At 36.3% G+C, this 15,526-nt stretch overlaps 1 protein-coding gene and 1 long non-coding RNA gene across 2 annotated transcripts in view; both read right to left on the bottom strand.

Moving 5' to 3' along the window:
- Positions 1 to 529: 529 nt before the first annotated feature.
- On the bottom strand, positions 530 to 2,575 carry LOC133734037 (uncharacterized). The gene is made up of 3 exons (XR_009858021.1): positions 2,528 to 2,575; positions 2,144 to 2,433; positions 530 to 890 (listed from the first exon to the last, which is right to left on the bottom strand). It is a non-coding gene; the product is annotated as an uncharacterized LOC133734037 (long non-coding RNA).
- Positions 2,576 to 3,910: 1,335 nt separating this feature from the next.
- The window catches only part of LOC133728773 (G-type lectin S-receptor-like serine/threonine-protein kinase SD1-1), a 37,774-nt gene continuing 26,158 nt past the window's right edge, over positions 3,911 to 15,526 (bottom strand). Inside the window, exons 3-7 of the mRNA XM_062156210.1 lie at positions 6,355 to 6,377; positions 5,005 to 5,215; positions 4,690 to 4,927; positions 4,446 to 4,596; positions 3,911 to 4,362 (exon numbers count right to left, since the gene is read on the bottom strand). Of these exons, the coding sequence (XP_062012194.1) occupies positions 4,051 to 4,362; positions 4,446 to 4,596; positions 4,690 to 4,927; positions 5,005 to 5,215; positions 6,355 to 6,377 (935 nt within the window). The 3' untranslated portion in view covers positions 3,911 to 4,050. The remainder of the gene's footprint in view (positions 4,363 to 4,445; positions 4,597 to 4,689; positions 4,928 to 5,004; positions 5,216 to 6,354; positions 6,378 to 15,526) is intronic.

Genomic DNA, 15,526 nt, shown 5'->3' with positions numbered 1-15,526 from the left:
ACTGACCATGTAACTGATCATGTGACTGACCATGTAATTGATCATGTCACTGACATTGTCATTGACATGGCCTGTAACTGATCATGTAACTGACCATGTCACTTACAATGTATGTAACTGATCATGTAACTGGCCAGATCACTAGCTGGCCTGTGACGTCGCTATCACTGACTAAGTCACTGACCAGGTAACTGTTAACCTCATATCTCTGTTATGAACATGTCACTGGCCAGGTCACTGGTCATATCTAATGTTGATCACAAGTCGATAACCAAGTCATTAACCAAGTCACTGTCAATTACATATCATTTTCCATGTTACTGTTTACCTCAAGTCACTGGCCATGTTACAGTCATGAACAAGTCACTATCAATCCCTGATCAAGTCACTGTTAACCTCAAGTCACCGGCAAACTCACTGACCATGTCACTGTCAATCCCTGGTCAACCAAACAAAAAAGTATACAACCGCCAACAAAATTATGATGTTTTCTCAATTTATTCCATCTATAAAAATGCAATTGAGATACAAAAGTATCAGTAATACAGCATCAACATTCTTCAACAGCCTAAATCATTTGACTGCAAATACAAAATTCCCCTCCAATCCAATCAAGATGAGACAATCCTCATTTATTTCTTCAGCTCTTCCATGGTACTCCTGGACTAGTTTCCAATATACTTTTCAGATTTTAGTACATTCTGTACATTATGATAAATATAGTACATTCCATGGTACCATCACTACCACTTGTCTGAAGATTGTATATTTACAAACCGGAAACTGGATTATGCTATCAGAATCACATGCTGAATGGGGATGTTAGGTGGCCTCATAATAGGTGTTAATTTAGCCCAAAAGGAGTCGATTTATCCAAAGGAGACGAACTCCTCCAGAAGAAAGAAACAGAAAAACAAGCCTGTTACATGAAAGTCGGATCAGACAAACCATGACTTGATTGACTGAGCCCAAAGCTGCAGCCTCAACCACATCAACATCCATTTAGAAAGTATATAACACTGACAGAAAGGAAGACAACCAAGCTTCATAAAATCCACTCGAAAAAACAGCAGAAATTAGGACATTAACACATCTACCAATATTTTAAGGAAAACTTCCCGCAAGATATTCCAAACAGAGGCCTCCAACTTCCAAACATCAAATCAAACAGAAGGAGAATGAAACAAGAGGACATTGCAATTCATAATGAAATCTTCTCTATCAATCAAGATAGCAAAAACAACGGACAAAAGTTACTGGATATCAATAGTATCATACCTTCATAATTTCACATTGATTATTAATGCTTATCAACATGTTAATTAAAATAGTTTCAATATGTAAGTTACGGACTCCACTTCAACTAATGTCAAAATAGTTCAGTGACACATACTACATGATGATACACTTCGATCCTTTTGAACATAGCAACTCAAAATTGCTCAAAAAGGTTCCAAACTCACAAGTTGACAACGCAAGCTAGTTTCCAAGAAATCAAAGGATGGAAAACTAATATTATCTTTGCTGCTCACTTCTGTCGCATTTGAAACATCCAATGCAAAACAAGACAGGCTGAAGTGAACCAAAGGAAGCTGGCAGTCATGACAATTTAAACGCTAATGGCAGGGATTCCGAGGTTGGCATCTAAGTTGCACACAAAGTGACAAAACTATTATGTAATTCTGTTTGGTGACATGATTTACTCCTCTAGAAACAGATTAGAAATGAAATGTTGTGTTAAGATCTGTTTTACACCAGCAATTGAAAATGTTGACCTGAATCCCACAACTAAATTACTTCCTTTTTTAGAGGCTTTACAGGTTCACTTTATAAAAACTCTAACCTCAAGATGGTTTCATAATTGATTCCAACCTGAAAAATTCTGAAAACTCATTAATTAAAGATTTACAAGCAATGTCCAGTAACTGGCCATCTTCAGGATCATGTAGCTGTTTTCTTCTACTATCTTCAAATGACTCAAATTCCCTAACAACCCTTTAATGCTTCCGACCTGATAGTTTTGTAAACCACATGGTACTACCATAATCAAAGGCTTTCTATATTGACATACAAGCACCAGAATCCAATTAATAATGCTTTTCAGTAAAAGATAAAAGAATCAAAGTACTAGAACAAGAAATACCTCAAGGCCTTTAAGATGGAATCATCACCCAAGTTCTTAGTAACATTATTAACTACTCCATTCTTCTTCAACCAAAACCTTGTCTTTTTCTTCTTCTTGCCACTCCCGCCATCGGTCGAAAACATAACGATCCCCTCCTTGACCTGATCCTCACAGTCGCTCTCCCACGGCAGCGCCGGAGACCGAGAAACAGAAGCTACGGAGCGCAGCGGCGTCGCATCGTCTAAGACAGCATCGTTTTGCCGATCAGAGTCGGTGGTCTCGGCTGCGGGCATGAAGAGGTCTAGTACCTGATTCCAATCCAAGTTTCACAACCTTTAATTCACTACAATTACAAATACCAGATTTGAAAAAAGCTAGGGAGAATTGAGAAAATAGTCACACCTGTTGGTAAGGAGATCATCATAAGGCCTCATGTGCGCGTCCATTGACACTCCAGAGAGGAGGTTTGTGTCTGTGCGGAGGAGGAGAAGAATATAAAGAGAGAATTGGCTTGAAGGGCATAATCGGAATCAAAAAAATTAAAAACTGACCTTTTTTAACATCACTTTATTATTAATAAGGACTAAATTAATATTACTAACAATTCATAATGGACCTTTTTATCAAGTGGGAAACTAGGTGACCTTTTTATCATTTCACACTCTAATGTGACCTTTTCCATCATTTCCCTTTTTATAAATATATCATTTTCGCAAAAAAATAAAAATGATAAGGTTGAATTCCAAGCTACCTATAATATACAATACTCACTTCTTTCAAGGGAAAAGAGCGTTGAATATCCATCATAAGTAGGAATTCTTAAGTCATTTTCTATTGAATCAAATTTTTCTATGTATGTCTTGCAAACTAAGTTATTATCTTCCAATATTTAACACTTTTGACAAAAATTAAATCATATTGTCAATTGGAGAGAGTCGACTTTTCTTGTGTGCTAAGCATTTATGAATTATGAGTATTAAAAAGCAGTATATACATCATGAGCTCTATATAATTTGACATTGAAATCATTATGTGCATGGTTTGCACATATTTTCAAAGGACAAATAGATGTTGGGGTTGTGTCTTGATGCAAAGACAAGCCGATAGAAATGATAAATTCTATATTATTTACTTGCAGAGAGAACTTTTACTAAAAAAATTTAAAAAAAATCTATATGGCTTGAACTAATCAAAGGAGGGCCTATTTAAAAAATAAACAAACAAACAAAATAAATTTACAAAACACTATTATTAAAGCTCATGTAAGGCACTCAACACCATTAATTTGGTCTAGTGACAAAAGTTTTCCCTTCGACTAGTTGTTATAATTTTCAGTTGTTAATGTGATAAAAAATTTTAAAAAATAAAACATGTAAGAAATAGAGAAAATATATTTTACTTTTCCACGAGTTTGAAGAAACCAGAGTCATGAATTGGAAACAGATTGTGCAGTGCTAGTTAGTGCGTTGGTCAATCCTAATGAGGACTACTCCGGGGTAGGTCGAATTGTGGATGATTGCAAAGAGTACATGAGTGCTTTTGATTTTGTTCAAATTCGACATGTATATCGTGAAGCAAATAGTGTGGCTCATCGTTTAGCACCCTTTGCTAGTTTATCCTATTTTGACGATGTTTGGATTGGGGAGACTCCCTCTATTATTGAGGATGTTCTTCTTGAAGATGTATACAATTATACTCGAGGTATAGGCACCAAGTCCCCCTCGCAGTATAGTAATTCCATCAATAATAACATCTGATGGGGCTTCTACCCCCCTTCAAAAAAAAAGAAACCAGAGTCATGAAATGTAATCTTTGAAAGTTGTCTCCTCATCCTTAGTCCTAGATTGGTACGCAGATTTTGGACGTCCTCCACTACAGGAATGAACAGTACTAACAAATTAGATGCTACTTGAGAATCTCGAGTCTTATCGAGCCTCCGCCACAGTTATTGAACATTCATTTGTATACGAGAATGTTTCATTCTTACTTGAAGATGAATCTACTTCAGATGATGAATATTTTCCTACATATAAACCTGGCCTTTTGGGTTGAGGCAAGGCACTCTCACCACCTAGCATCAGAACCACCGCCCACATGGTCGGCCTATCTTCAGGAAGCTTTTGGACACATAGAAGACCAGCATGTATGCAATGCAATGCTTCTGATAGAGTGCATGATTCCCTTAAGCATTCGTCAATCGCCTCAAAGGACCTTCCTTCTTTCCACAATCTCCACACCTAATCAATACACTTAGACATTCATCTACACAATATTCATTTGACAAATTTAACTGATGATGAATTCAGAAGTTGACACTTACATGTCCAACTAGATTAAGGTTGTGTTTCTGATCATGAAATCCTCTACTCCTCTTTCCCGTTAATGTCTCCAGCAATAAAATGCCAAAGCTAAAAACGTCAGATTTTACAGAGAATTGACCATTAATGGCATATTCTGGTGCCATGTAACCGCTGTAGAGTACATGTCACACGAAACAGAACACTTAATTAAGAAACAGGCAGATTATGGCAGAGATGTAATAAATTTAATACTTGGTTACTTACTAGGTTCCAACTACTCTTTTTGTGACTCCTTCAGTCTCATCTCCTCCAAAAAGCCTAGCCATGCCAAAGTCTGAGATTTTTGGTTTCATCTCATCATCAAGTAACACATTGCTTGCTTTAAGATCTCTATGAATAATCCTCAGTCTGGAATCCTGATGCAAGTAGAGAAGACCCCTTGCTATACCTTCGATAATGTGGAAGCACTGAGACCAATCCAACTGCCTACCTTGTGTTTGATCTAGCAAGTGTATGAATAAAATTATTCTAGTACCAAAATTAAATCCGAAAGTATAAGTAGAGTTGAAGTGTTCAAACCGAAAATGTAGCAGTCCAAGCTTCTGTTGGGCATATATTCATAGATCAGCAATTTCTCTTCCCCTTCAATGCAACAACCAAGGAGCTTTACAAGATTTCGATGCTGAAGTTTCGCTATAAGTATCACTTCATTTTTGAACTCTGTGGCACCTTGTCCAGAAGTTTGTGAGAGCCTCTTCACGGCAATCTCTTGACCATCTGTTAGTCTACCCTGAAACATTTCATTAGCAAAAGGATTATGGAATTTTAAACAAACCAACTATTTCAGTGATATATATTCACTGTTTTTTTTTTTTGAATAATATTCACTGTTATTATGTATGCTTTTTTTTTTTTTTTTTTTTTTTTTTTTTTTTTGAAGCGAACTAAGGACTAACTCATCGCCCTTAGTCGGAATTTTATTAAAAAAAGAAAGGTACAATAGGAAGGGGGGACTAGGCCAAAACCACTTCCAAGAGGCGCAAAGCAACAAGCCGGGCATACCCATACTTGCAAAGGAGCAATACATAAACAGTACAAAGAAAAACAATCCGATAAGAACAAATGACAAACTATAAATCTACTGGAAAACAGAATCTAAGAAAAGCGATAATTAATTCTTGGAAGACAAGTCTCTTCCAAACTCTGCTAGAAAGGAAGAGGGTAAGGTTCTCCACCAAACTATGCTTAAATGTACAGTGAATATTATTCAACATTTAATATAGTACCTTCGTTCATTATTCCATTAAAAATGCCTATGTGGCAGTCCTGTGACTGATGTGAGTAAAATAGTAAGGTTAAAATAGTCTTTTCATTTATAATTAGAATTATAGAATTTAATATATTGAATATTTATAATTAAAAAAATATTTTGACACTTAAAAAGAAGATAAATAATACCCAATTTATTATTCACTGTTATCGGGACACTTGGGTCAATTAATTTAAGTACTTTTATTTTTGTTTAGTTTTTTTTTATTTTTTGAAAATTTAATATATATTAATTTGGAGATAACTTTTTTCTCGAACAATTAATAGGATTAATCAATAGAGATGGTAGGTAAATCTAGATATTCACAAAATTCAATTCTAGGTCTTTCTTTTAACCTAGTCTAATTTATTTTATTATTTTTTTAAATAATTTATTTTATTTTAATTTAGTTTAATAAAAAATTTGTAAAAGAAATATGAAAAATAGGTGTTTTACGATTTTACCCATACTTTAACGGAATAATTAACAGGAAGTACTAAAATGGCTAACGGAGGATAGTACAGGTACCACTGGACTCCCTGAAAATTTGTAGATACCAAAAAGTGCATTTGGTGATAGTTCGGGTACTATATGAGGATTTTACCCATGTTGAAATTTACCTTGTATACAGGTCCAAAACCACCTTCCCCGAGCTTCTTGTTGAATGAATCGGTGGCATCTACAATTGTCGACAAACTATATAGTGGTAGCTACAGGTCTTCATTCTGTCCATTGTTCTGACCCATTCCTCCATACTTTCCCATTTTCTCTAATACAAGGAGAACAAACTAAAATATTAGCTTCTCCTCAAGTACAATAAATCAGGAAGGAAAATAAACTTGTAACATTTAAAGAATGAGGCTTGATGCATTCAATCTTCATTGACATCTTCTTTAGTAGATTTAGTTTATTTAGTATTATTATGGATACAAACTCCTCAGCTTTGTAGTCTTGTTCCGCATCATTCTAGAGATTACACAACAGCTTCAGTTACCAGAAGCTGGAATGGAACTTCTAGTCCTAAATTAAGCTCTCTATATCACAAAATTCCAGGGAATCATGTGTAACACTATTGTCAAGCACCAATTAGTTTCACCGTCCCATCCTCACAATTTAGATATGTACTTATTACATAACATCGATCAAATGTGCCAAACTACTTTTGTTAGAATAGAAATAGTACCTTTCTGTTTCCTAGCCTCCTCTTTCTGCTAATGCAATAGCATTCCAAAAACAATGCAAAAACCAGATGCGACTGTCGCTATAATTATCTTCAACTTAGATCGACGCTTCGTGCCTTTATTGTTAATGTGACAGTGATGTAGGACGAGATTTTAGCCAATTTCAACCAAAAATCTCGAAAAGAAAGAAGCGTCTTCACATTAATAAGAATAATTTGAATATTGGAAATTGGTATTCAAATAGGCTTCTTAATGATGGAATTAATCATAAATTACTCTTTTGGATATATCGGGATTCTCGAGCAAAATCTTGATTGGGATTCCAAGCGTAATATTCTTTAGTATCTAGGATTTTATTTTCGATTTTTATTTAATCAGGTTTAATTAAGTTTTCTAGTTTTAGTCTATAATAAATTATTCTTTTTGTTTTCTAGTTGTATTAGGTTTATGCTATGTGCCCTATATATAAGGCACCTCTTAGATTGTAATATTCATTCAAATTATCAATAAAAAACCAAATATTAGAGAAGTTTCTCTGTGTTTCTTACGGTTGTGCCCGTAATTGCTAGTGGATTCTAGCTCATCTCATATGGCTTTCGACGCTTGACGGAGCCTCTTACTATCGTGTTCACGCTTCCCGCATCATTTGGTATCAGAGCGGGTATCGCCCGCTTCTTAGCAGACGACGATCCAAGGGAGAAGTTCACTACCACCAACCTCAACGACGCTGGTCGTAGAGTATCTATCAAAGAAAGTTTCGTTGAAGAGGAACATACCAAGGGATTTGCCCTAGGACAACCTCATCAATCAAAAAAAAAAAAAAAGGGAAAAAAAAGAAGAAGAAAGAAGAAACATGGAACATTGGATATTCACAACGCCAGATTACGACGACTTCCGAACTACATGTGTCATCAAAGACAAGGTATGCTCTGTAATAATTGACAGTGGTCTACGAGAGAATTTTGTAGCAAACAAAATTGTGGATTATTTTCAATTGCCGACAGTGAAGCTGAGTGATCCATACTGGATTCCATTTGGGGAGGATGAATATGCACAAGTAACAGAGGTTTGTAAAGTTCCTGTCTCTATGGGAAAATTTTATAAAGAAGAGATTACTTGTCATGTGATTGATATGGACGACACTAATGTGCTTTTTGGAAGACCATGGCATGAAAGCGTCAAAGGTGGTTATTGCAAAGACAACACATATTTATTTAGGTGGGAGTCGCACAAAATTAAAATCAAGCCTAGAAGGAAGAACGTCAAGAATGACCATCCTGAGGTGTGTGAAAAGGAACATGAAGAAGCAACTTTGAAGATTGAAGAGAAACTCATTAAGGATAAGGAAGCTGATTCATTCATCACATCGATATCCATGTCATGCTTGCCTAATTGTGTTCAAGAACAACCCAAGGAGAAATCATTGCCCATTCCTTTTCAAGTGGAGGAGTTCAAGTTTCAAGATGCTTATTCTAAACTTGTCTACGGTATTGGATTCATGGTGATACCTTTTAATTTCGAGAATATTGAAGTTGATGGCTTATCATGTTTTATTCCTACTAATGATCGAGCTGCATACAAGAGGAACTCGAGGTCGAGTTCTTTTCAAGTGGAGGAGACTGATGTAGGACGAGATTTTAGCCAATTTCAACCAAAAATCTCGAAAAGAAAGAAGCGTCTTCACATTAATAAGAATAATTTGAATATTGGAAATTTGTATTCAAATAGGCTTCTTAATGATGGAATTAATCATAAATTACTCTTTTGGATATATCAGGATTCTCGAGCAAAATCTTGATTGGGATTCCAAGCGTAATATTCTTTAGTATCTAGGATTTTATTTTCGATTTTTATTTAATCAGGTTTAATTAAGTTTTCTAGTTTTAGTCTATAATAAATTATTCTTTTTGTTTTCTAGTTGTATTAGGTTTATGCTATGTGCCCTATATATAAGGCACCTCTTAGATTGTAATATTCATTCAAATTATCAATAAAAAACCAAATATTAGAGAAGTTTCTCTGTGTTTCTTACGGTTGTGCCCGTAATTGCTAGTGGATTCTAGCTCATCTCATATGGCTTTCGACGCTTGACGGAGCCTCTTACTATCGTGTTCACGCTTCCCGCATCAGACAGAGAAAATAATCTCTAGTTAAATCACAGCTACAAGAAAAAAAATATGAGCATTGAAATTATAACAAAGCAGGGGAAATAATTGGAGTTTTCTTGCGTACTCGATTCGGAAGTAGGCACTCGAACATACAGATCCTCCCCTCCATGTGGAAGCTTTCTAATGTTGAAAAGATAACCAAACCAGATGGTGCAGCCACTGACATCAGAGCTTGCATAAGCCATACAAGAACAGTTGTTAAAGCAATTCTCCTTGCATTCCTCAAGACTCGTGCTCTGGTTCACCCTAGAGTCTATGCTCGCCGGCACTTTGACCCCGGCATATTTCACAAACCCATCATCCTTACTTTGGCACTTCAATGGAGTAACACGCACACAACCATCCGAGTTTTCCCCAAAGCTCCACTTCTCTTCTTCTTTGGGCTTGAATCCCTCTAAGAAACTGCAAACTTGTGAGTCACTAATGTCACACAGTCCATTCGGGCCACATCGGCCATCAGTGTCACATACATCTCCCGGAGGAGTTGATGCTAAAAGACTCCTACGAAAAATAGCATCTTGAGGACTGAAGGAACCCAACTCAAAGCTGCCATTTTTGAAAACCAAGGTGCTACCAGCTGCTGCTGCAGTTGAAGTCTTGAAGAAAGAAAGGGACAAGTAAGTTCCAATAAAGGTGAAAGAAAGAGTGGCCATTGTTTCCTGGTCAAGGAAGAAAAATGCGTATGCCTACTATCTGAAACAAAATCAGTTAAATCGACGATGACTAGTCTACAGTAGTTGCAACAGGTAAGTATAGAACTGTCACTCGGTCGGTTCGAATCGGTTATAGGTATTACAAACTTCAAAACCAAAGTTTTCGGTTTCAAAATTGAGATACCAATTACCAACCAAAATTTTCGGTTTTTAATTATATCTACCAAATTTGATATTTCGGTTTTCTTTATTACCAAATTTAGAACAACTACTTCTTTGTAATATAAATTAGAATGAACAATACTAGGTTTTTCAATTTTACATTCGTAAACTTTGTATTCATCAACTTATTATAGCTTTCTTTTGTACATATGACATCAAGTTTTAGCCATTTTCTATAAAACTAAGTTATTTAACCATCTTTGACCAGGTTACTTAAAATACATGTACTATAAATGTAGTATATATAGTAATGTTCATACTATTATGAATTTTTTTTATGTTTATTTCTTAATATACATGTATGTGTATTGAAAATTATAGTATATAAAGCTAATATTTAGATAATCGGTAGATTCGGTATTTACCGAAACCAAACCAACTTTTTCAATAATTTTTTATTTTGGTATTATCAGTCTCGGTTACCAAAAAATCGGTATACCAAACCTAAAACATCGATTAGTATTCGGTCGGTTTGGTAATTATCAAACCAGGTGCGTATAACATACATTACGATAATGGAGGATCCGAAGGGCGTTGACCGTGCGCGGCTGGTGAGGTGACTTTTATGGTCTTTTGTAGGCCACATTGGTGGAGGTAGAGGTTGAAGTGCATCGAAACGTGAGATTGTTGAAAATATCAAAAAAAGTTGGATTTGGGAGGAGCATGGTGGTGTGATTCTAGTGGTCATCAGGTCATTTTAGGTAGAATATATACCATCGTTAATCATAGGTTGGCAATAGAATGCCACTTGAAATTTAATGTTACATGTGCTCAATTAAAGAAAAATTCAAAAGTTTTTGGTAGAGCATTCTGAAAATTATGAGGGAGACACTTAACGTACGAGCACGACAAAATAATTATTGGGGACAAGATTCAACATAATTGACATATATTTATAATTGTGTTTTAGAAAAACTGAAATTGAGATGCAGAGAATTGAGAGAGAATGAGTTGTGCTTTCATTGATAATAGGGGCGAGCCTCTTTATATAGAGGATTACAAGCATAGAATCAGAGTCTTACAATGAAACATAATCGTACAATGATTAGGATATCTATGAAAATATCTCCTAGAATATCTCTAATATTAACCCTATTACAACTCAGACAAGTAAATAGAGTTTGGGTCAGACACATAATCTAGGTGTCTTTAAAACTCCCCCTTGTGTCGCCCAAACCCGGTGCTCCTCTAGTTGTCTCGTCAAAAACCTTGCCGAGTAACAAAAACTCAGTGGGGCAAAAATAACCTCGGTCGAAGGAGGAAAATAGTACAACACACACTTCACATGCATTTCAAGACCATACATGTAGACATCTCCCCCTGATGTCTGCATCTCCCCCTGATGACTACGGTCATGGGAGTTCAGATAACTTCCGCAAACGATGCTACCAACATGTTTCTCGAAATTGGAATTGGGCAATGACTTAGTGAACAAGTTTGCCACACTATCCTCAGATCGAACCTAGCTAGTTTACTCTGATCTTGAGGAGAGTCTGTTGCTGTTGATTACGCTTGGTGTTGTCGCTTTTGATGTAGTCTTGCTTCATTCATTCAATACAAGCAGCATTATCCTCATAAATGATTGTAGGCTCATATGTGGTAGACTTCAAACCACAATGTATTCGAACATGCGTAATTATGGATCCAATCCATATACATTCACGAACCATTTCGTGAATAGCAATAATCTCTGCATGGTTCGAAGATATAGCGACTATGGTCTGTTCTGTAAACCTCCAAGGTATCGTGGTCATACCTATAGTGAACACATAACTAGTTTGGAAATGACCTTTGTGGGTCAGAGAGATACCCAACATCAGCAAAACTTTCCAAAACACTAATGTTGTTTTGGGATGGGGATAGAGGACGCAGGCCAGTCTTTGCGGCGTTCCTGGTGTGTGATGAGTCTGAATCCATCATCTTTCTGTAGGGATAGAACAAGCTCATATCAATTGTACATCTCAAGTATCGAAAGATATCTTTTACACTAATCCAATGACACACGTTGGCGCAGAGCTATATCCAGCTAACAAATTCACTGCAAATGAGATGTCCAGTCTTGTGCATTGAGCTAAGTACAATAATGCACGTATTGTACTTATGTAGGGCACTTCTGCCTCAGCACATCTTCGTCATCATCCTTCGGACGAAGAGGTTCCTTTTTAGGATCAAGACTATGGACGATCATGAGCGTGCTTGAAGACTTGATCTTGTCAAAACGCCTAAGCATCCATCAACACAGTGCTCAAGTTCCAAACCAAGACAAAATCGTGTTCTCCAAAGCAAGGTTCTAAATCTCTGTGATATTTCCGATATATCCCCCGATATCTCCTTTTTTCGACGGACTGATATATATATCTAGGGGGTAAATATCTTATCTGTCACCGTTTCTGCGAAATTTCTCCGACATCGTCAAATATCCCCGATATATTAAATATTTGCGATATATCCCGATAAAGTGAAGAAATATCTGTAAAATTTGAGGTAAATAAAAAAAAACTCAATAATTCTCTAAATGAAAATCTGTGTGAAGAGAGATTTCCTAAAGGCAAATTTGAGTGAGGAGAAATCCTCTCAAGGTGAATCTAGGTGAGTAGAAAATCCCCTCAAGGCGAATCTAGGTGAGGAAAAAAATCTCCTCAAGGCGAATCTAGGTGAGGAGAATTGGATAAATACCCTCAAGGCGATTTTGGGTGAGAAGTAATTCTCTAAAAGTCTAAATGCAAATCTGTGTGAGGAGAGATTTGGTACTGTGTAGTCTGTGACTATTTCTGTAACTCTGTATGTAGTTTGCAACTCTGTAGTTGAATAATAGAAAGAAGATAAAGCCATAAAGGTTCAATTATTCAAATGAGGCCAAATGACATTGCAGAAGGAAGTCAAGGAACCATATATGGATGACATGATGAGAAGAGAGTGCAGAGTACGGAGTATTAAATTTTGGCTATGCATCTTGAAAAAGTGAGGAATAACGAAGCTATTGTGTAGTCTGTGTCTTAAACTTGAAATTTTTTTTTGGAAGTTGTTTCTTGTTTTAGTGGATCAACATAATTAAAAATAGAAAGTGATATATGATATGAAGCAAACTACAGACGGTTAAATAGTTAAATATAATTCATCTTTTTATTGATTTTATTTTATTAAGTGCAATGATCGATGGGATAACACATTAAGTCAACCATTGCATGCAGCAGGTATTATTTCTCTATCTTGAAATACTTTTGTATCTTGATAATTACTTAGTTAGATCTATATTATATAACTTTTTAGTTTCTTGTTTGTAGCACATTTCTTAAACCCAAATTTTCATTATCGACATGATGTTGGTTATAGCCCACGTTTCACAAACTCTCTGGCAACAGTTGTCGAACAATTTAACATAAATGGAGAAATTGCGGATACATTTGTGGATGAGGTAACTTATTGATGACAACCTTAAAAAATTTTGGGATTAGAAATGACTAATTTTCAAATGGTTAATGCAGATTGTATGCTTTAGAGATGAAAGGAATCATTTGGGTCAACCATAGCAAGAAAAACAAGAGAAACCAGAAATACAGGTTTGTGGTATATCCGTATATGTATACATTAAAACACACACACACACACACACATAATTTCTTTAATAGAAAATGTTGATCTATTATAGCAGTAACTCATTATAGTAGCTTTACAGCTGATTGGTGGACACAATGTGGGTATTCTGCACCAAACATGCAGAAAATTGCAATGCATATTTTGGCACAAACGGCTTCTTCTTTTGCGTGTGAGAGAAATTGGAGTATATTTTCTATTATTCATACCATGCAAAGGAACCGTTTGGCATGTCAGAAGTTGGAAAAGCTTGTATACTGCTACTACAACATGAAGCTACGGCTGCGAGATAAACAGGCAAAGAATAATGTGGTCAATGAAAACGACTATATAGATCTACTTCATGTTGCAAGCAAGCCACTTGATAATGGCATTGATCCACTTCATGATTGGATTATGCCTGCACACCTCGATGATGAAGCTGGAAGACCTCTTCCACAAGTTGTAGAAACTGCAACTAATGCTGGAATCAACGTAGAGAGAGTCTTATCTGAAGAAGTTGTTAAAAACCCAGAAGATAATTCAGATAGTGATGATGCGTGGGGTGGTACAGCAACTCCATATAGTTCTGATAATGGTGGAGATGGTGGAAGCGGAACAGGTGGTGGAGGTGAAAGATATGAATATGGACAATCTTCTGTGGATGGAGGATTCCAATTTACCTGTGAAGGTAATTTTGATCATGCCACCCAAGATGAAGACCACGGAGTGAGAACAGCTGGTCATGGTGCTCAAGAGAAGACCCGATATGGGAGGACTAGAGGTGCAACTGATGATCAAAGTACCCCATCTGATGTTTCTTCAATTGCCTTAAGTTTTGACTCTATCAGTTTAGGCACAGAGCGCAGTGGGATCTCAAATGAATCTCATGAAGGCAACAATCAATTTGGTTATGATGCTTATGGATATAATCAATATGGAGAAGTATATGATCAGTCATCTAGTTGGGTTCATCCTTATTATCCCCTTATAGGGGAAACAGTCGGCAGCTCTAAAGAGATCTATAACTATCATGTTCATCACTACAATTGGCACTATATGGGTCATATGTCTTGGTCTGATTATTGCATTTTCGTAGACCAGCGAGCGGCTTTTCAACCGCATAGAGTCTCTTTTTGGATGTAGATGAAGTTGACATTCATATGTATTTATATGTAGTTCTAAATTTCTAATAAATTGACTTTTTTTCAAAAACGATATTTTCGTACACTGTATCCCCGATATATCCGATATCTCCCTTTTTCAAAGTACCGATAGACATGAAAACCGATATTTAAAACCTTGCTCCCAAGAACCTCATCTCAAACTCGAATTTCAAGTGTTCAACGGTTTCCCTTAATTTTTTAAGGGCTTCCAATGAAGATCATGTTACCAACATGAACCATGATAAAATCCGGAACTTGTCATGAAAACGCGCAGGCATTTACATATCCCTTCCCAATCAAGTAGTCACTTAGTGAGCGTTTCAACCTCATTTCAAACGCGCTCTGTGATCTAGAGCTACTTGACTTGGGTAAATGAAGTTCACCATGAACCTTCATGTATATTCCGTATCTAGATCCCCATAGAGATACGTAGTGACCACATTCGTAAGTTGCAGGTTCAGTTATTCAGAAACTACCAAACTGACAAGGTAGTAGAGTGTAAAGATATCCATTACGAGAGAATATGTCTCATTGTAGTCGATTCCAGGGCGTTTTGTGAGAAGCCTTGCACCATAAGGCGAGATTATCATCTCTTTTTCTCATCACACCTTCTAATGATGACCCATTAGTCAACAAGTTTTATATTAGGAGGTGTTGGCATCACTGGCTTAAAAACCTTCATCTTCATTAGAAAATCCAACTTAACCTGGATCGCATTTTTCTATCTTGGCCAAATTTCTCTACGTTGGCATTCATTCATCAATGGAGCGTGGTTCGATATCATCAGACTTAATAAACTCATGCCCAATGAAATGCGCGACTACATCAT

Source organism: Rosa rugosa, chromosome 2 (assembly GCF_958449725.1).
Source record: "Rosa rugosa chromosome 2, drRosRugo1.1, whole genome shotgun sequence".
In the NCBI taxonomy this organism is placed as follows: Eukaryota; Viridiplantae; Streptophyta; class Magnoliopsida; order Rosales; family Rosaceae; genus Rosa; species Rosa rugosa.
This window is presented reverse-complemented; position numbering and strand designations above follow the sequence as displayed.